The sequence below is a fragment of the Styela clava genome, chromosome 14 (assembly GCF_964204865.1).
Source record: "Styela clava chromosome 14, kaStyClav1.hap1.2, whole genome shotgun sequence".
NCBI lineage: Eukaryota > Metazoa > Chordata > Ascidiacea > Stolidobranchia > Styelidae > Styela > Styela clava.
The window spans coordinates 1,325,852-1,347,481 of record NC_135263.1 but is presented as its reverse complement, the minus strand read 5'-3'; the positions used below and the strand labels follow the sequence as shown (position 1 = coordinate 1,347,481).

The window sequence follows — 21,630 nt, the reverse complement described above, 5'->3', positions numbered from 1 at the left end:
ACTAAAACATTCTGATTCATATAGGAATACGTGAGGCATTTAGCCCATGCTCTTTTAAGTCGCATTACAAGAGTAATCGGTACTCCCGTAGTGTGTGTACCAGGTTAAGGTTCGGCCATAATTTGATTCCGACTTTACTAATTTTAGTTCCATTTCATTTCGGGGACTGTCTGTGTTAGCCAAGTAAATATACCCCCCTGCCCATAGAATTCAGTTCCTTTACACTCTTTGATGTAAAGTAGGCGAACAAAATTAGTCACCTCCATATTGGTACACACACTTCTGGAGCGCCAATTAACCAGTTTTAATGGGCGCTTGTGCACTTGCCCTCAGTTAACCCCTAATAAATCAAAAAGTCACTGAGGTCTCGACTTGTGCCAGCACTTCAATTATCTTCTTTAACGATCTTGACCTCCTTGGCGTAATTGGAATACGTTAAATTACGCGATAAATTAAACCTGTGATAGGATAGCCCAGTGTCAACTTCTAACACGGTCCGGAATTTAGAATATTTTACCGCTGATCATCAGTTATACACGGTTCACATTCAAATGGAGTAAATTACGGAATCCCCAAGTTTGATTGGGTATGAGTTAGGAAATGAACTCTTTGCCGAGGTGAGGGATTGACGTAAGCGCCAAACACTAATCCGTAAGATCATTCGAATCTGTCAAGGGGAAATTGATATTACTTCAAAGCAGCAATTTCATCTATTTCTAGAAAGTATTAGAATTCTTCTTAAGCCCTATGCAATAATAGAATTCAAGCCTTTGCCGAATAAATGCTCTTTTAGGTACGGTACTCCAGAAGTATGTGAACCAAGATGGCGGACACCGGAACGTAGTATGTGTACCAGGTTAGGATTAGGCATTTATTTCAGGTACAATTACTACGGGAGTCACTTGGATAGCCCCCGAACTCGTAATAGAACTAAAATGAGGAAAGTTGGAATAAAACCATGGCCTAACTCAAATCTGGTACACATACTACGTTCCGATGTCCACCATCTTGGTTCACATGCTTCGGAGTACCCTTTGCCTATACGGCAGAGGCGATTACGATTAGAACCATAGTATCGGCATTTCCATTTTTATCATACTGTTGCATTGCAGCCAGTCCCTGCAGATCACGCTATTGAAGTGACCAAATTTACGACCCATTTCCTTATGGTGATAGGGGCAATCCATCTCTATATAATAATCATTCAATGGCGATTTAGACCATATATCCATTCCCGATTTCTAACCTGCTGTCTATATAGCAGCCCAACAGCACTCTGCGAAAGAGGTCATTCAAATGGCGATATGAACCATATTATATTTAAATTTATTCTCTATTCTGCTGTTTATATGGCAGCCAAACAGCCCCCACGCTATTCAACTGATGCGGTGAAACCCATGGTCTTCGACCCGCGAAGCCATGATTATGTCTATCGCACAAACTACTAACCCTTGCGCCCCAGTTTGAATTTTGTACCATACGGTGAATTTTTGTCTACAAAACCTTCCAAGTAATTGAAGCAATTTTTTGTTTTCGACTGATTTATTTCTGTTGTGCTAGTCGTTCGTCCAAATGCATTCATAAGTGCAACAAAAAAGAAAAAGTAGCAAAATTAAAAAATAAAAACGAAAAAGAAGAAAGCGTAATAATAAGAATAATTAGAAAAAAATTAAAAATAATATCGTTATTTGACCCAAAAAATGTTCGAGTACCGAGTTTGACGGACGCTGTCACCTGTTTTTTCTCTCGGATTGGGGCGTCATTATCACATCGTCGTAATCTCTTTGTTGCGTCATAATTATGACGCTTACTGTCATCATCGCAGTCACGTGCTTTGAGACTTTTTGTCATCTTCCAACTTTGTTCGCGTATCGTTCGTGTTTATTTCCCGTCTTCCCTTCCTTCCCTTGTTCTTTCTGTTTTTCCTGTTCTTCTTTTTGTTTAATTTCCGCAGTTGACGTTGATACCACTTGTTGATTACTGAAAATAGGAAAAAGCTGAATTATAGAACACAGCAGAGAAATTCTGGGAAAGGAATTTCGGTCCGTATTTCGCTGTAGTACAACTAACAATATTCTTTATTATTACGACGATAATGATTATGCACACATGAACTACTTAAACTGTATGAAAGCGTGATTGCAACTCTCGCATAATACTAGCTGAGCACAGAACAATCGAGATAGCTATCATTTAAATTAAGGGCGGAATAAAACGTCCAAAAATGAGCTGAGGTAGGAATTTAACGAGTTGGGCACCATCGTTCTATGTGAAGATATAAAAACGCATAATAGTAACAAAAACCAAATAAGCGGTATTTAATCTATAACGACAACACTTACATGGACATTTGTTTGGTGGCGTTCGGCATCGTTTCGACTCTTTTACCTTTGGACATTGCTTTCCGTTTTCAGTTGGTTCCAGCAAAACAGGCCTCGTTCTTTTCTTTCTTCCGTATTTACAAGAATGCGAAACCGATCTGCGTGCACATTTACTCCATGACGACCAGGGACCAACTTCACAATCGACTGAAATTGTAAATGGTGAGTGGTTAAACAATCAAAGCTGTTTCATTTATTAGAATGTTTGGTTGTGTAGTAGCTGAAGTTGTTTAGCCTATCATGAATAAGTTTTTTGCTCTAAAACGGGAACTTGACTTCGCCAAAATAAACGTTAGGTAATCGTGTTATTTTTTTAGCGCAAATTAAAAATGACAGTCTTGAAGAAACTTCACTGCAAGTGATCAAAACTCATTCGCAGGAATACTTCAACGTTTCTGTAAATAGCGACTCCTTACGTGTCGGTGGAAACGGCGAGCGGCAAACAGAAGAGACCAAAATAACAGTTGGGAGCTAGCTCAACAGAAAACAATAGAATGACAAACAAAACGGGGAATTCCCTGACGTCACAATATGCTAAAAATATTAATACGGAAAAACTACTGATGGTCACAACAAATAATTCAGTTCTCACCTTTCTCTTCGCATTTCTTTGTAGCCGAATTGGGCGCCATATTGTCTGGGCATGTTTTCAAGCATTTAGCATCGTGAAGGAAATACCCATCTTTGCAAGTCGTACAGTAATTGCTTGTAAAACAGGATGCGCAGTTTAAAACTTGACATTCTGAAAAATATTCAAGTATTTAGAAATCGTTTGAATTAGTTGTTAAATGTCTTCTCCACTGCAATGTCGCGTTATTAAATAAGGCATTATAATTTGAATGACATGTATTATGGAACTCAGGGGCGTGGCCAAGGGGCGGGGGTTACGGGTCCCCTTTTTGAAATCTAAGAAAAATACTTTTTTCTGTATCACACATCGCAATTTTTCGTAGCATGAAACGTCCTTCAGACCATCAAGACTCTTGCAAACCGCCAGCTGTTACGCTCTCACTTGGAAATTAGAAACTTCAACACGTATTTATTAGCACACAATGCACGAACATACATCTATGTCATTTCAGTACTTCTTTGCATTTCGGTTACTTGCAACTTCGCCCATCCATAAGCTCTATTAGTTCTAAGTGAGTGCGCGTTCTTTCGTTTTGAATATTTGCCATAAAGAAAGGACTAAAACCTTAATCAAAGTATGCTTACTTTTACACATATTCGTTTCCTTCCCCCGGGAGCCATAATATCCGTCTGGGCAGTCGTGAAGGCAAATTCCTCTCTGTCGATGCCGTATCTGACCGAGATATAAAAATGTTCGAGACCGGCATTGAGTGCAGCCGTTGACCGGATCGCAAGCCACGCATCTCGACGGACAGGCGTTCATGTGCCGTTCTAAAAAGAATAATAAAAATCGTTAAAAAAAAGTTATCAATTTCAGGATCAAATACTTTATAAGCATTTTTCTAGATACTATCTCTTATTAAAACAAAATAGAACAATTCCATTTTTACGGTGTGTTATGTGCATGTGTAGTTTCATTTACCTCGAGCAAAGCTGTGTTGTTTAAAATTCTTAGTGTGTTACCGCACTTATGTCTTATCGATTTGAGTAACATGATAACCATTGAAACTGCTGTAACATACACGTTTGAATCTCAAATGAGATAATTATAGGCGAGAGGATTGCTGAACTCGCTTTCGTATGGTGGTTCACGTAACCACTGTTCGGTTAAAGTATTTTCCACCATACAGATTCATGCGTTTTCAACGGATAACTAGTTAACTATGGCCGACATGGACTGGTAACCAGATAAGAGGACGTGTCCTCAATTGTTATTGCCTACCCCTCCCTGCCCTAATGTGTAAAGTATAATTCAATGCATTAGTTTATGATTTACACCACGGTTTATAATTTCTCGTGCTATTGATTTTTGGTTGCTCCAGAAGTATGTGTACCAATATGGAGGTAACTAATTTATTCCGTCCATTTTTACATCAAGTTGTGTAGTGGGACAGAAACCTATAGGCAGGGGGTTATTTACTTGGCTAAGGACAAACAGTCCCCGAACTCGCAATAGAACTAAAATAAGAAAAATAGGAATAAAATTATGGCCTAACCCTAACCTGGTACACACACTATAGGAGTACCACCTGTAGGTAATGCATCCTTAACGTATGTTAACAAGGCTTTGGTTGTTTCATCGCCATCATTTCCCACAGTCATCAAAGACATATATAAGTTTTGATTGACGCTTTGAAATATAGGCCTATCTAATTTCAATGTTGAATTATTATCAAAGATACACTTGGCCAAGCTTAAACAAGGAAGTTTTCTATTTCATCATCGGACCATGTTTGTTCTTTCGTAGATGAATGACCTTTTCTGATATTAGTTGCTTGATATTTGACACCTGGTATCACGTTCATGGTTCATTACTTCCGGGACGTAATAATACTTTTGTACTCGTGTCATTATTACATAAGAAACATAATACCGAACAAATTATGACAACATAATGCGGCAATTGTTAGAAGATAATATCTCCGTAAATATTATAGGAATGAGTCTTAACAGTGATTTTTACAGGAACACGAAATTAATTAATTTTTTTACTTCATGTAAATGTTTATATTAATGCTTTCATTATCAACTATTTTGCTAGTGTTGTAATGCAGCAGGAAAACCCTTTCGGGGAAGACTGCCCCTCGCTTACGAAGCCTCATATTTTTAGAAGAGGTTTGGAGCCACACAGGTCTTAAAGATTTGTTATCCCATTGTTATCAGTCCAGATTAGATATGGAAATATTTCCCGATTTATTATACCTCCTTTGACCTAGAAACTTTTAGAGTGACGGGTATCATAACGGACCAGTGTTTACATGAGCTAACTACCCAGGGACGGCCACGATTCCAGTGATTTTCACACAAATTCCGCCGCTGGAGATTTAAACCATAAAAAAGCGAGGGGGAATCAGTGCTGCGGCTTCAAGCGGTCGAACGTTTAGCACAATGGTCCAATCGTCGTGTCAAAAAGACATAACCATAAGAAGAAAACGCAGCTTATACATTTAATGGTTGGTTTTTATCTTATATTCATTCGTAGTATTTGGGTATTTTTTTACAAATCGCGATCGCACTTCTTTTTTCAATTTTTCCAAATTGTCTGTTTCGCACACTCATAAATAAATCATGAGTCTGGCTCTCATCAAAATTAAATCAAAGTAATTTCACCGCTGTTTCTTGTTAAATAATTTTTCTTTGTAGTTTCTTCTCTATTACAAAACATCAATCTTTGTAAAGTTGATGGTACTTTATAATTATACAGTACGAAAGTACTGTCTCGAGATACACCCGGGGTGTGAGCAAATCTGTCGCCGAACTTGACATTTTGGTTTTTCCGAAGTATGTGAACCAAGATGGCGTACATCGGAACGTAGCATATAGACCAGTTTAGGGTTAGGTCATACATAATTTTATTCCAATTTTTCTTATTTTAGCTTTATTACGAGTTCGGGGACTAGCCAGGTGACTCCCGTTTGTAATTGGAATAAAATTATTGCCTAACCCTAACCTGGTACACATACTACGTTCCGGTGTCCGCCATCTTGGTTCACATAATTCGAGAGTACCGATTTTTTTTGGTTTCCAGAACCCGGTTTATTTTCTACAACTCATTGTGCGTGGCGATACCAGAAAAAGTGTGAAATACATCTAAAATTTGTTGAATCTAACTTAGAGCGTGGTTGTAGTAATCAGATCATGTTTTTCGCGTTTAAAAATGTAAAATATATTTTTACAGTCAAATATGAGCCTCTAATCTCCCGCCACTGATGCAAAAATGTAATATGTGAGGAAAACACTCCCGCTACGCTTTTTGGATTGAAGTTTGCGCTCACCAGGATAACATTGACGGGTTCTTTTTACAAAGATTCTATGCTCCTAATAGGGAAAACATCATCAGTAGCAAAATAATTTAATATCTTCAGCACTCACACACACCCATGTCAAGTATCTTGAGCTAGAGTGCAAACAACGTACGTGCTGAATTGCAGAGAGTAGTAAATAATTTATACGGAAAACAGATAGTAACGGCGCTTCAGTTCATGTCAAAATTTCATCCAAAAAAAGAGATAAATAGGTATACTTTGTAACTTCTGGATGGTTCGAACAAGGACGAAACCACTCAACAGAATCCGACGATAAAATTAGGCGAACGTAGACGAAACTGTATCTAAAATATAACAGACGTAAACCAAATGAAATGAAACTTGGCCGACGCCAAGATGTTGCGGACGTTAACGAAACGACGTAAAACTATCTGACGCCACTAATACTAACGTATAGTATTGTGGACGTACACGAAATGAACTTCATCTTCACGACATAAATCTTCCAGACGCCAAGATGTTGCGGACGTAGACGAAAAGGTATAAACTATCCGACGCCCAAATATCGCGGACGCAGACGAAACGCTACATCTGGAAAACCGCAGCCGAGTATATTAACCCGAACAAATACATACACAGCTTGGCCAGGGTATCAATGGCGGGGAACTTTCCCGCTCCCAATTGTGAATCATAATGGATTTCTAATTGTCTGAGGATTAGTTAAAAATAGTCGTTCAGAACAATGAATCTTAGATAATTTAAACCCCTTGTTGGAGTCGTATTGTAACCGCAGCAGCCGTGTGGTCGCACTCTTACTTTCTCGAAACAAAAACCTGTCTGTTGATTGCCCCTAACCGAATGTAGAAGCTTTGTTTATACAATAGAACCATGAGTTAGAGTAGGAATTCTCATACTTTTGGTGTTACTGAGCCCTAGAAGAGGTTGACTGTTATTTACGGAGCCCCACAATAATTCTATTAAAATGGAAACAAAAAACACATTGCTATTTATCAAATAATATCCCTGAGTAAACAAAAATTATTTCATTCAATGACTCGGATGTATTTTCTGCTTCGTATTTAAAAAAATATTCGGTATTTTAATAAGTACTAAGTACTTAAAGAATAGCTAGCGGGGCCGTAGGTAGCTCACGGAGCATGGCACGGAGCACTTTGCGAACCTATATTTGTGAGCTGTTAAAATAGTTTTTATTTGTATTTTGTAGTGTCTGTCTGAATATTGGCACCCCATAACTCGTAAGATTTATTTTACATATATCGATATATATGTACCAACCATATTTAACGCTACACATTTCGAAAGAAAACAAGGCCAAATTATTGAATAGTTTATTTTAAATAATGTCATCACAAAATAGGTCATGAAATTCGTGTTTTATATCTTAGTACGTTGGGGTTATTAACAGTCTGTCCATAAAATATTTAAAGAATAAGTACATTTAAAAAATAAAAAAAGAAGATACAATTAGGACAATATAATACCTAAAATATCAGAAAAGTGTCCTAAATTGTGACTTACTCATATCGACATATCCAATAAATTGGTTCTTGCAATTATGTTCAATATAACAGCTACTTTTGGTCATATTGAATATTATAAATAGAATCAAATATTCATATCTCGATTATTTACCCCACAAAGTGTGCTAGACCGCTTTCCCGACCAGACAGGCTTAAGATCTGACCGCGGTATATACCGCAGACACTCAAGCGATGACTGATGTAAGTATATGGCATAGATAAGTCCCGATTGATGCGAAATATATTGAGAAAGTATGGATATGAATAGACTGCAAAGTCGCCATCTGTTTTAATTACATGAAGGTAGCTTTGCTACATAAATTTGTTGTTGTTTACAAAGATTCTGAGTGCAATCCCACAATTTAACCATGAATCCAAGTTTCTATACTTATTCTAACCATTTGCCTAAATCCTTTATACATTAATATACCATCAAAAACGTTTTCCGCGCAAAAAGACGTTTTATTTATTATGCTTAAAGAAAATGTGGACCGATAAATTTTTGCCATTCGCCGCCGGTGCTGCCGATACCGTATCATCAGTTGGGGTGGTCGCACAAACGTTTTCCGCGCTAAAGTACTTTAAGTAATATGCTTGGAAAAAACTTTGACTGATCAATTTTCGCATTCACATGCCAATATTGTAGCATCATTTGGGGTGGTCACTTGCGACTAGTCTGTTTTTCATTTTCTACGTTTAGTCAATGAATCAGTATACCTTCTGTTAAAGCAAGCATGTATAAATCCTTCTTGTAGCTTTTATCTTTTCGTAAGTTGCTTGCAATTTCACCAACACTGTATTTGCTTGGATATACAGGGTCGCAATTTTGTTTGAATTTACATAGACACCACGTGCGCAGATTCATATAATTTTGCCAATATTATTTATACAATTCAAGTACCTTCATCCGGTAATTATTACAAACTTGTTAGATCTTCCGAATAGTTTCGCGGGTTTTCGGTAACTACCGGTGTTTTGACTGGAATTGATAGTGACGTGTATCGCTTGTAATTTACAGGAAACAATGTTACATTTTTGTGGTCGAAAAAACGCGAGAAAAACGGTTCTTAAGCGGAAATGATTTGGAGTTTTAAATGTTTATTGAGTCGTTAGCTCGCACTTGAACTGCTCATTAACACTTACATCATGTTTTGATCAATGTGTAATTTGTCGAAGAAATAGTAATTAATTAGGGCACTGGTTTCAAAATTTGTGTCGAGACGAAGTACCTAGTGCGTCGCGATATAATTCCGACTGAGTCGGTAAATATCAATTATTTAAAAAAAATACAGTTAGTGTCTGTCTGCATTCAAAACATAAAATGATGAATAGTGATAAAATTAAAAAAAATCATGACTAGCAAATCAATGACTCGATTAACAAAATCATTATTACGTCATTCAATAACGTCATGTCATACCAGGAATCAGGAATCCTTCTTGACTTTTAATAAAATGGATTGATCGGTGAATCCTTGGTCCGTTGGCTTTACGACTACTCATTCTTTTTGACGTCACAGTACTAGTCATTGTGACGAATACCATCGCTACAGCGAAAATCACTATATTGTTCATTTTTATTTATTTAACTAATTCTTCTACAAATAGGTTTGTAGGGGTTCTGAAATGATTAATACAATATATATATTTTAAAAATAGGAAAAATATACTCAAAAATCGAAATCGAATTCTCCCGCGTCGACTTACAATTAATATGATATATACGAACAAAATTATCAATTAATAAATATATATTCAAATATTTATTATAGTCAAGATTTTAATTAAATAATTTGAGGTCTGATCATTTCTAAACCAACTATGCTATCTCGAATCTAAGACTGAACTAGAACCGAAATAAACGAATTCCGATTCCAATTCGTGTTCTCAAACTCGTTTTACTCACGAGGAACGTAGCTATGGGTCGGACTCTTTTGAAATGTAAAAAAGCATTTTCCTGTACGATACATAGCAATTTTTCGTACCCACTGACTGGTATGATCAAACTTGGCAATTTGAAATTGCTTCCCCTGCTGCTTACTACAGACAACCCACTGTCAAACAAACAAGACTAGGTTCTGTTAAGTAAGTGCTATTCACGAAAAACTAATAAAAAACATAGCTAATATTAATAAGAAGATAGATGTCTTTTGATTCAAAGCATCTGCCCTCTCAAATTAACGTACGTTTTCGCCCGCAATTACAACTTTTTGTTTCTATTTATCATCAATAACTAAAATCTTACACTATTTTAAACCACTGGGACTTATTTACATGATTCAACTGTTCATTTTTCCTTATGTGAAAACGATTACGACTAGTAGGAAGAATTTTTGACTAAGTTCAAGCGTCTATAGAGGCAATGTATTAGGGTAATGCATTAGCAAAACCAGCCTGCTTTTCTAACATTCACTTCGTCAACAGATCTGGTTCACACAAACTCTTTTATCAGATATTATTCTCCCACTCTTACTTTTAATTTCATTAAATAGCCGTAGCGTTCTTTTTCTAGACCCATACAAGGCTATCTGTTCCCCAGAAAAAAGATATTTCATGGAATTCACTTCCATTTAGTTATTTTCCTGACAGTCTCAACTTGAATTGTTTTACGTTTCGTATTTACTCAGAATTATTCACATCTTTATCGCAAGAATTCGAATCTCTGGAGTTGCAAGGACGTTTCTAGAGGGAGTCACGGGGCAGCACGCCATTTGAGTCATGAATTTGCTGATTAGTTTGATGATTTAAATGCCAATAATAACAAACATTTCACTCTCGCTTTCAATTTATTCTTTTTCATGTATAACATCTATCATTTCACCCCCCCCCCCCAATTATTTTTGAAGTTGGGTATAAGGGGCATCATCATCAGAAACCTGCCCGGCACCAGAAAAGTTTGACACGCCCCTGCTTACAACTCTTCTATCAGTACTCTTTCCACTTTTAGTTGAGGACTTGGGACTTTGCTTTGAACAAATTTGCAACTCTTCTATCAGTACTCTATCCACGTTTAGTTGAAATGGGGATCTTGCTTTGAGCAAACTTGCAACCTATCTATCAGTACCTTTTCCCTTTTTAGTATATGACTCGCGATTCTGATTTTAGCAAACTTTATGAAAAAAAATAATTATCTGTCTTCCTATCCAGATACCCACTTCCGACAGCGGTCAAATACAAATGCCTTCAAGACCATAAAGTTAACGAGTATATATATGTGAGTCGTAATTACAGTCGTTCGTTATAACTAATGCTTTTACAATAGAAATACATATAAGCTACTCAAATTCTAAGTAAAAGTCTGCTAAAACCAGAAAACGTCAATTTGGTGTTTTTTATTCAAACACACTCAATCATACTTGGAAAATAAGTAAATCTTACATAAAAAAGAAATTTTAATACACTGTCATGCATGGTTTATCTAAAACTTTTCAAGCAATTGAAATTGCTTGGCGGTCGAATAATAAACCTGAGACGAGCTCGTAATTGACGGTAACTTAATACTACGATCAAGGCACACGAACGGAATTATAATTTGTAACGTTAAGACCATCTTGAGCGTGGTCTTATTGAATTTTATTGCTGATTTTTATTTCGATTTTTCTAGAAATGTTGAAGCATGCTAACGAAAATGGAACGTGACAAGATGTATCCAGAAATTTTTTTGATTACGAGTTTAATGATTTTTAATTGATATTTTTTAGTTATGTTTTTGAACGGAAAGCCCGTGCTATATTGAATTTGTAACGTTCAATTTATCAATGATCTTTATTTTTATTTTGGAAATATTTTTCTAGAAATGATGACCTTTTAACGAAACGTGATAAATCGCATTCTACGATTTCAATATTTATTTACCAGATTATGATTTGCGCTGTATAGGAATTATATCTGCAGTTTTTGGACACTTGACTTTAAAAATTTGATAATCGCCTGTGATTTCGGATTAATAGGACACAAATTATTTCACTTTTGGATAAAAATAGAGGCCATAATGAATAGAAAGCATTACAATATAAGACTAAAATAAATTCAGTTCAATATCAGCTTCATATTATTCCATTCTTTTGTGTTTTCAGCGCCTTATTTTCTTTCTGTCATAGCTAAAATCATTTTTTTATTTTGGGGATAATTTTTTTAGAAGTAAAAATTGGAACATGATAAATCGTATTTATAGATATTAATGATTATTTTTAGTTATGTTTTTAAGAGGCAATCTGCTGCATTGGATTTTTTAATTGAAAAATTCGCTTCCATGTACTTATTTTTGACAAATAATTTCGGATTGTTAGTAATATAAATTATTGTTTTTTTGGAGGAAAAATAATGAGGGGAGTGGGACTTTCCCATCGAATTCTCCCCTTGAATGAAAAAATTTAAAGAACTATATTGTGATGCTAAAATAGGTATATAAATATTTCATTATTTCCTGTTTCTTTGCGATCTATTAATATATCGAACCCAATTTAGAGTACAAATTTTTTTTTTTCAAGTTTTAAATTAATTCGATGAATTCATCTAATGATTAGCTATTGATAACAGAGTATTAATTTAAAATGTTTTCATTCAAAAATGAGTTGAGTCATGGATGATATAATTACCGATTAATTTTATTGTTGGATGTGATTATTCTTGTTGTTGTAATTTTTTTATTGTAAAAAATTCCCTTTCTCGACAACTAATGAAACAATCAACCGCGTTATGATCGCGTTTCATGCACACCTAAAATAAGTAAGTTAGCGTTTCGATTACCAATACCACTACCTCGGGGTGTAATAAATTGGATAAGCGCTACTGAACCAGAAAGATCCTGTTCCATTGTAACTGTAGAAGCTTTTTATTTTGCTGTGCCTGCTGGTACAGAGCTATGTTCAAAGAGATTAGCTTATCAAACGTCGTGTAGATACGTCTTCACAACAATATTAAACTTGAAAGAGTCTAAAAGGCCGTTCATGCTACCAAAAATTGCTATGTATGATACAAAAAAATCCTTTTTTTGATTTCCGACGTTCAAACTTCCCCTGCCTACGCCACTGGAAAGTCGTATCGATAACTCTGCACAACAATAAAGAACCTAAATCGCTTTCTTCTGACCAGTTTTGCATGTTTTATGATAAACTTTCAATTTATTTATTTATTCATTTTTGCTTGTAGGTTGCGAAAAATTGCTTGTATGATACAGAAAAATGCTTTTTTTTCATTTCCGACCCTCAAACTCCCCCAACCCCTATGCCACGCCCCCTGGAAAAGGCGTAACGAAACTTCATATAGATAAGTCTGTACAACAATACAGAACCTAAATCGCTTTCTTCTTACCAGTTTTGCTTGTTTTACGATTATTCATTTTTAATTATTTATTTTTGCTTGTCGGTTAATCAGGGGTTGAAGCAATTAAAGTATTAAGCAAATAATTCGCTTTGATTTTGGCGGCATCGTTTCGTTCGCGTAAGGAAACCCTCGTGTGTTAATTGTATATTACTTTTCGCGCCAAAACTAATAATTAAAATAATTAATTTCCCGCCGAAACTTGCGTTTGCACGCACTCTTCTAAATTTAGCACCGTATAACATTTGATTACAAATATATTGGATACTGAACTAAAACCTCTTTTGCCAAATAATTGAAAAAATAATATAAACAATTAAAGAATTGAAAGCGCAACTAAATCAAAGCACGAAAAACTAATAAACCGATTAATTATGTTTTATCTTCAAAGTACTTTCGACCGCAATTTGTTTTTGATAAATGTTGAAATCTTTTTTTTAATTAGGCCGGAATAAGACGAAACAATGAATGTTTATTCTTCGTTAATACTTGAATTAGATGTGGGAATGACTATACAGTCTTGACTGGGTTGGAGAGGACATAAATTAACATGGAAAATATTGTATAATGTTTCCTCGACCTATGACCCCGAATAAATACTTCCTATAAGTTAATATTGCAACATTTTGTTAACTAATCCACTTGTAAAAAGAATTTCATGACTACCTAATACAATAACGAACGGCAATTTTCAGTTTTTATTCAAAAGCAGTAGGACGGACCCCCCTCACTTTTGGCCATCGAAAGTCTCGAAAATCCACGTTATAAATTTTAGTTCCCCATTCGAAAATCTCTGGCTACACCCCTGGTGAGGAGCTCTATTTCTGGTTCGGCATTGTCTAGCAAACTTATAAAACCCTAGTAGAGGTGACACGGATTAGATTTGAACCCCTGAGATGGCAATATAGCTAACCGCTTGAACCCTGTTTTTCCGGCTTGCGCCTAGTGTCAGAAGCAATCATATCTTAAGAACCACACTAAGTTTTCAAAAAAGTTTTATACTGCATGGAATGTAGTCATTAGCAATTAGTTTATATCATAAGGATTGGTATTGTAAAGATTTATTTTACGATTGTCTTAGAAAATTTGATTAATCAAAGTTCACGTCTAAACTTAAGTTCGCGTTCCTAAAATGAAATTCACATTGGTTATTCCAATAACAAATCGCTTCATTTCCATTCAATTTAAAAAATTTCGTGGTGAACTTAATTTCAAATATTTATCAAATTTGTTTATCATTGAACTCAATACCGAGAAACCATTACACATCTGCCCTCATAATTCGTGTTAGAATTTTTTAATCATGTCCGCAATTAATGATTTGCGCCATTTTGTTTTGAATCGTTCAAAATTGAACACTGTTTCACCTTGTTTTTCGATGGATAATAAGTTCATTAAATTTGAATCGTAAGTCATCTATCCTGCGTTAGAATCCCGGGGTTTCCCGCAATATATGGATTTCAAAAAATAATGGTTTAGATTTCAGTTTAGTTTTAGTTAGTTAAGGGCATTTTATCTGTCAGGTAAATACTTTTTGTACGAAATATAAAAAAACGTTAAATGTTAATGGGAAAAATCACAATTTTTTTTAAATTATCGTTACAGATATGGCACTATACTACACTAGTGATCCGGTTACTGATTTGGCATTTCCTTTCCTTACACAATATATATATATATATTATATACGGTAGTGGGATTCAAATTTTTGGTCAGCCGGTTCCTTTTTTAGCAAATAAACCAGTAATGCTGAGCGGTTCGCTGATCTCATAAAATTCCGTGAGACGGTTCTATAGAACCGGTGCAAACCGACTGAATCCCCCCACTGTATATATATAAACATTGAAGTCCACAAAGTCTTTTTTTTTATTTATCGATACCATATATTGTTTTGGCCTTCACAGATATATCAAATGAAGTAAAAATACAAAAAAAAACTGATCAAGATATATTGATAACTGAATTCATAAAACAATTGAAATTGTAAATGGAATTTATGGATACCCTGTATATTATGAAAACAACCCTAAATGTTTATTGAAATAGGCAGGTATTGACCTACTTATCATACCTACATCTTAATTTCGAACATATACATAGGTAAACTAATTTTTATCATGGAAGACAATTTCACATATAACAAGGGCAATTTTCCGATTAACTGTTATCATAGCAATCTTCCGTTTGTAAACGATGTTTTTGTCTGTGACCGTATAAAAGGATTAATATTCACTTGCTATCGTTGTCGCAATTTTTGTGTTGCAAATATCTATAATTTTGTAAATTTGTTGAAATGCGAAAATATATATATTGGAATGTAGAATAAGAATTATATGATTGACAAAAGTAACGTGTTCCTAACCACTGTCCCCGTTGAATTTTGACTTTAATCTGTGGTTAGCCCAAGGTTTTCGTGAATTTCTTCTTTTGGGTAATCGATATATCCTGTACCTAACTACTTTTAATTTTCTCTGTTTGTCTAAGTAAGTGGATCTAGTCACCGGTACTCAATCCCCTGATCCACAAATGACCCAATTCAGGGCCACATAAACATTTGTAGGTGGCCATTCAGCCATTGCTGAAGTTGTTGATAAATTAGTATAGTTTGATTGGACTAACATGGAATGATGAAGCTGTTTTGCGAAACTGAGTGTTTTTTTCATTTAAAAAAAAAAGTGGCAGTGTTTATTTTTGCGAAGAAAATTTCTAGTTTTTCTATAATTTTTTCCTTTCTTGAGAACTTTGACCGACCCCAGAATTTTTGGCGACCCAGAAGTGTGTGTACCAATATTGAGGTAACTACTTTTATTCGCCTACTTTACATCAAGTTGTACAAAGGGACTGAAACCTATGGGCAAGGGGTATATTCACTTAACTAACACAGACAGTCCACGAACTCGTAATAGAACTAAAATAAGAAAAATTGGAATAAAATTATGCCCTAACCCTAACCTGGTACACACATTACGGGAGTACCGAATTTTTGTGCAACAAAAGTGACTCACGCGAGTAAAAAGGTTAAAATCCACTTTTCTAAGTCAAGAGTAAATATGCTTCATTAAAACTAAATAAAACCATAATATTTTGATGCCACGTTACATCGGCGACATCAGACGATTATCTTGATAAGTTTTACAAATTTGAGCGATTACGGGGCATGTCACGTTGTTAGGCGTAATTTTCTTTGTTACTCAGACTTATTCGATAATTTTGCTTCAAAAATTCTCTCAAATTTCGACAAATAAATTGCTTGAAATTCCAAAGTATAAATTAAGAAATATTATAATTCAGAATTCGGTAATAAAATATTAAAATTTTGTGAAATTACTTTCCGGTCTTTTGTTTTAGGAAGCTATCATATTTTACTGTTATCAAAGAAGATAAATTTCAAAGGTTTTCATATTCTTTGATCAATTTAACCGAGGAGAAATTCTCTAATACAGTGGTGTTCGGCGAGGGTTCTAACAGCTTTAGCCATTTTTAGAATTAAAATTTTACATATATTGGTTCATAAGTTGTCGAGAAAAGTAATTGCCCACGATACCAACAAACGCAACAAATATGAAGAAAAAATATGTTAAAGCGAATGAATCAGTCTAATACCCAATATGAAAATATTATTAGCGATTATTACAAGCCCGGCTTATCATTCAAATCTACGCCGATATTTGATACTTGTTTTGTCGCAAGAATTGTCAATAAACACCGTTGTTGTCTCGCGTGTCCCGCCTACCTTAACCACAAACTTAGATAAGCGATTCATGAGTATGTAAGAAGACATCTCTGCGGTTATGGCGAGTCTGTGGTAACTGGAAACATAACCTTGTTTGAATTCACGTAGTGCGTGACAATTTAGATGGGCTACTAGGTGCTTATTTATTTGTTTTGGTACTCACGTAGTATGTGTACCAGGTTAGGGTTCGGCCATAATTTTATTCCGATTTTCTTATTTTTAGTTCTATTATGAGACCGGGGACTGTCTGTGTTAGCCAAGTGAATAGGTTTCAGTCCCTTTACACAACTTGATGTAAAGTAGGCGAACAAAATTAGTTTCCTCTATATTGGCACACACACTTCTACAACACCCGAATATTTTCCAAAATTTAAGACAATTTGCCCAATTAATTGAGATGCTATCATATTCAACAAATAAAACAATAAATTAGATTTCTGCATTTTTTTTCTAATATCTAGAAAATTTCATTTTTCATTAGAAACCTAGTAAAAAGATAATTTATAATATTAAGTCTGTCAGGTATTAGATGAAATAAAAAGGTTTCAGAAATCAAAATATTTTATATAATAATTTTTGATTTAAATATAAACCTTTCTTAAATCAGTTTATTCTTTTTCTATTCCAATGGAATATAAAACAAGAGCCATTATCGATTAACCTTCGAATATTTCCCAAATTTCACACAATTTGACCACACTATGAGGAAAAATATACATATTTCACAGAAAGGTCATTTTTAAACGTTTACGTCTTTCCCAATTCCAGAACACTTCCGCCACACAGGAGGTCGCGATATTACTTTCATTATACCTGACATTAGACCAAATTCAACGCCACAAGACAGGTAATTGGCAATACTTATGCTCGGAGTTTGATAATATCTAAATTGTTTTTTGTTTACAAAAAAAAAATTGTCTGAAAACTTCAAAAGTACCGACATATTTGAAGTTGTATTAAATTCTCCTCCTGACCCTTGCTTTCCTAGTCTCAATATATGAATATAAAGTAAGGGCTTAAATATTTGATTCTATGAAATTAATCTTTATCGATTTATTGCTGACAATTTCATTCGGGGGTAAAATTAGCATTGGTACATACATTAACTATAGTTATATAAACTCAACGAAATTTTTTACACTATAACACTATTCTACATAGAAATTCCTCCTTTCAAAGTGTTTTTCGCCTATAGGTATTTATTTGTAAAAGTAAATTTGAGGTACATTTTACTTTAAAATTTGCGAAGGGATAAATAGGAGAACAGAAATTGAGAACTCCCGATATAAAAACAGACATTGGCACAAGGAACTCATTATTCGTGTATTATCTTTAATCAAACTTCAAACGAAAACAAAGAATCTTTTAAACTTCTGGGGTCAAGTTGTCACGTAACAATTGTCGTTCCAACTTTTGTGACGTCATATTCATCCTACTATTACGTGTAATTGCATGATAAAATGGCGCGTAATGAGCCACCTGAGAACTTCGCAATCTAGGAATGACTGAAAACAATAGTAATATGATCCGCCGTCTCGTTCGCGTCTGCGTTTTTAGAGGCAACGATTTGTTCACGTCCGCGCATCTGTATCCAACAATTTAGTAAGGTTTCCTTACTTTCTGGCAAGCCATCTGTGTTCAAGTTATTTTTGACAAGAGCATGGTCATTAAACGAATAGCTTCATAATAACGTGGTTTATGCCTAATCAAAGTTCTTAACTATTCTTAATCATTCTATGTGAATCAAGCGTATTGCACAGTTGAATTACGCAAGTTTGAGAAAAGACAGAACGTCACAACTGTTCTTCACTCATGCTACAGCCATATTCTTAGCCGTGGGGGCTGAGGACCTTTCCCATCAAATTTTCAACATTTTTTTACATGCATTTTTGTGGCATTTGCAGTAAGACAAAAATTCTTACGCCTTGTCTTGAATAACTTCAACAGCGAAGTACGTCTATGAGGCGATTCTTCAAGATATTGTTGAATATCAGTAGCTATTCTTATCTGGCTATGTTCGGAGCAAGAGGCAAAAGAAAGAGTCGTATTACGTAATTTTATAAAAATTGGCCCCCCAAACTTTTGGCCTGGCTGCGCTCTCGGCTACAGCATCTTTGCATTATACAGATACGGATGCTCCTGTCCAAAAGCATATAAGAAAGATAGTTCGGGAGAAACACCTTCTGATAATTATTTCAAATTGGCCTGATTGCATCAAATTTTTGAACGCTCTTTTACCAAATTGATTTGCTTTCAAAAGAGAGAATATGAGTTTAAATTTTGACACGATTTTGATAAGACGACGAATCAGCAGTAAAAATAGCAATGATTTATCAATTTTACTAACTAATACACAGAATTTCTCGATACAGAATTTTTGACATTTTCTAAAAAAAAATTATTCAACAAATTAAAATAAATATCTACTCTATATCATCAACTTTCACTCAAATAACTTTAAGTTGGGTTGCGCGAGAATAACTCACTAACATTCCTCTATGGCTCTATATATACTGCAAGGATGCTGTAGCAGGAATAAACATGACTATTCTACCTGATTAAAGAGTCCGACTGCACAATAACAAAGCAATCCAAAGAATTGTTAATTTCTCGCCATTGTTGTAAACTGCTTGTCTGAGGAAGTCTGACTTCGGTCGGAAAGAAATACATTTGTTTCACCCAAGTGATTTGCTTTCCAATGGGGGTCATTAGGAAGATTATAAACTGTTCTAAATCAGACGCAATTTTTTATATTATTGAGTAATACAATCTTAAACGATTAAATCTGTCTAAATTTAAAAAAAAAATAACTGAATTTAAAAATACTGGTTGAAATTGAATTTTTTTTTAAATATGCGTGAATTTAAAACTTGAATATAAAAAAAAACGTTTTTGGTTGGAATTTTCAGTTTTAAAAGTTTAATTCTTTCTGACAGAAATCTCCATACATTATTGAAATTTCATTTGAGATCGAAATTTTGAAAGAAAATCAATTTATTGAGTTAAAAAAGATTTAGTTTAAAATTTAATTTCTTCTATTAATAAGCTCTCTGAGTAAAAATTGAATTTAGATCCATGTTGTTGATTGGTGGCTTGTGCCTGACTACTTCTCGTTTCTTTCTGTCATTGTGTTGGTGCAGTGGTTTTTAAACCGCGGCCCGTGGGCCAATTACGCCCGCATAACAATTTAATATGGCCCGCCGAACTTGATTGAAATAGTTTAACACTTCACGTTTTTACCTTTCAGCGTTCTAGATACCGCCATTAATTACGTCATTATCACAGTTTAAGCCCGTGTATATTCGTAACAATTAAATTATACCGGTATCTTATTTATACGTACCGGTACCGGTATCGGCCCCTTGCCAGTTCTCCCCTCCACCGGCCCGCGATATCCTTCCACTTCCATTTTGGCCCTCGGTCACTCAACTTTGGGAACCACTGTTTATTGGAACCATATACACTAACTGCAAGAAGGCAATAAGAGAGACTTAAGGGTATTATTGTAACCCATAATCTCGGCATCACAGCCCTTAGTGCTACACCCAACTTAATGCTTGTCATAGTTTATGTTGAAAATTTAAATCTAAATTGATAGCCGGTAAAGCACTGACTGTAGCAACAACTCCATTATTCAACAAATGACACATACTCGACTAACTCTTTAAGTTTTCATACTAAAGTTTTCATAAAATTCACAGAGAATAAAATAATTAACGAAAAACGACTTAATTAAACTTAAAATTCAACCTCAGTTGAATGAAAGTTCTCAGTTATGGGAAAATGCATTTTTGCGCTTATAATCCGGTCCAACTCATCCCAATATCCTGGCAAAATAGAAACTAAATGAAAAAATAATAATAAAAAAACAACAACATACAATGATGACTAATACAAAACATTTAAGATGTGTAACATATCTCCGACGCATTTGAATACTTTAATGAATTTTCAAGCTCTTAGGCAAATATTTTTCTATTATTCTATTTTTTTAAGTTTAGATACTTTTTAATATCAACTCAATATTCTTTATTTAGGATATTTTTTAACATTTTAACATTTCCATTATTTAAGTATTTTGCAATTTGAAAAATTAATTTATAAGAAATTTCAAATCTTAGCTTCAGGAAAAGATATAAAGAAAAAAATGCTTTCATACTTTACAAAATGAAACATCGACCAAAGTTTTTCAAAACTGCAACACAATAATAATATTTGAGACACGCGATGAAAAGTCGGTTTGAGTTATAAATCAATGGCGTTTCGGACCTCATCTCCGTGGAAGACTCTGGACAAGTTACTTCTAATATGCAACGAGCTATCTCTCAATACTTATTGAATAATGTGAAAAATCTGCAATTATTTTTAGAATATAGCCTCGCTTCTACAACACAAAATATTAGTGAAATTATTTTACAAAATGAGTTGTTATAAATTTGTCGTAAGTGTAACAACACATTACTAAAAAATAAATTTAATTTATGAAATTCTTCTATTAGCCGGTACACGCTATGGTAAGTCTGTTTCAGTTTTTCTTCAAATTATTATTACTTTACAAAATCAAATTTCGTTTTCAATAAAAATCTTCTGCAAAATTAAATTCATTCATTGTCATTTGCATGACCAAGTGTAACCAATTGTGACGTCATATTTCGATACTTTCCCACGGACGACACCTGTCCCAATTGTGACACAACAAAGTGGTTTCCGACATGCAACGAAAACCCAATTCATATCACGAGTGCTCTCACAAACAGA

The 21,630-nt window shown here is 34.6% G+C and overlaps 1 protein-coding gene and 1 long non-coding RNA gene across 3 annotated transcripts in view; one reads left to right on the top strand and one right to left on the bottom strand.

Annotated features, from left to right (window-relative positions):
* Positions 1–1,531: 1,531 nt before the first annotated feature.
* Positions 1,532–21,630, bottom strand: part of LOC120327393 (R-spondin-2-like) — a 46,475-nt gene continuing 26,376 nt past the window's right edge. Inside the window, exons 1-5 of one of the 2 annotated variants that reach the window (XM_039393829.2) lie at positions 9,239–9,437; positions 3,597–3,782; positions 2,974–3,123; positions 2,343–2,528; positions 1,532–1,980 (exon numbers count right to left, since the gene is read on the bottom strand). In XM_039393829.2, coding sequence (XP_039249763.2) covers positions 1,826–1,980; positions 2,343–2,528; positions 2,974–3,123; positions 3,597–3,782; positions 9,239–9,392 — 831 coding nt within the window. In that variant the 5' untranslated portion in view covers positions 9,393–9,437 and the 3' untranslated portion in view covers positions 1,532–1,825. Of the gene's footprint in view, positions 1,981–2,342; positions 2,529–2,973; positions 3,124–3,596; positions 3,783–9,238; positions 9,438–21,630 lie in introns of those variants that run through there. The other variant, XM_039393774.2, reaches the window with a different exon arrangement.
* On the top strand, positions 2,415–11,548 carry LOC120327577 (uncharacterized). The gene is made up of 3 exons (XR_005567584.2): positions 2,415–2,543; positions 10,965–11,031; positions 11,422–11,548. It is a non-coding gene; the product is annotated as an uncharacterized LOC120327577 (long non-coding RNA).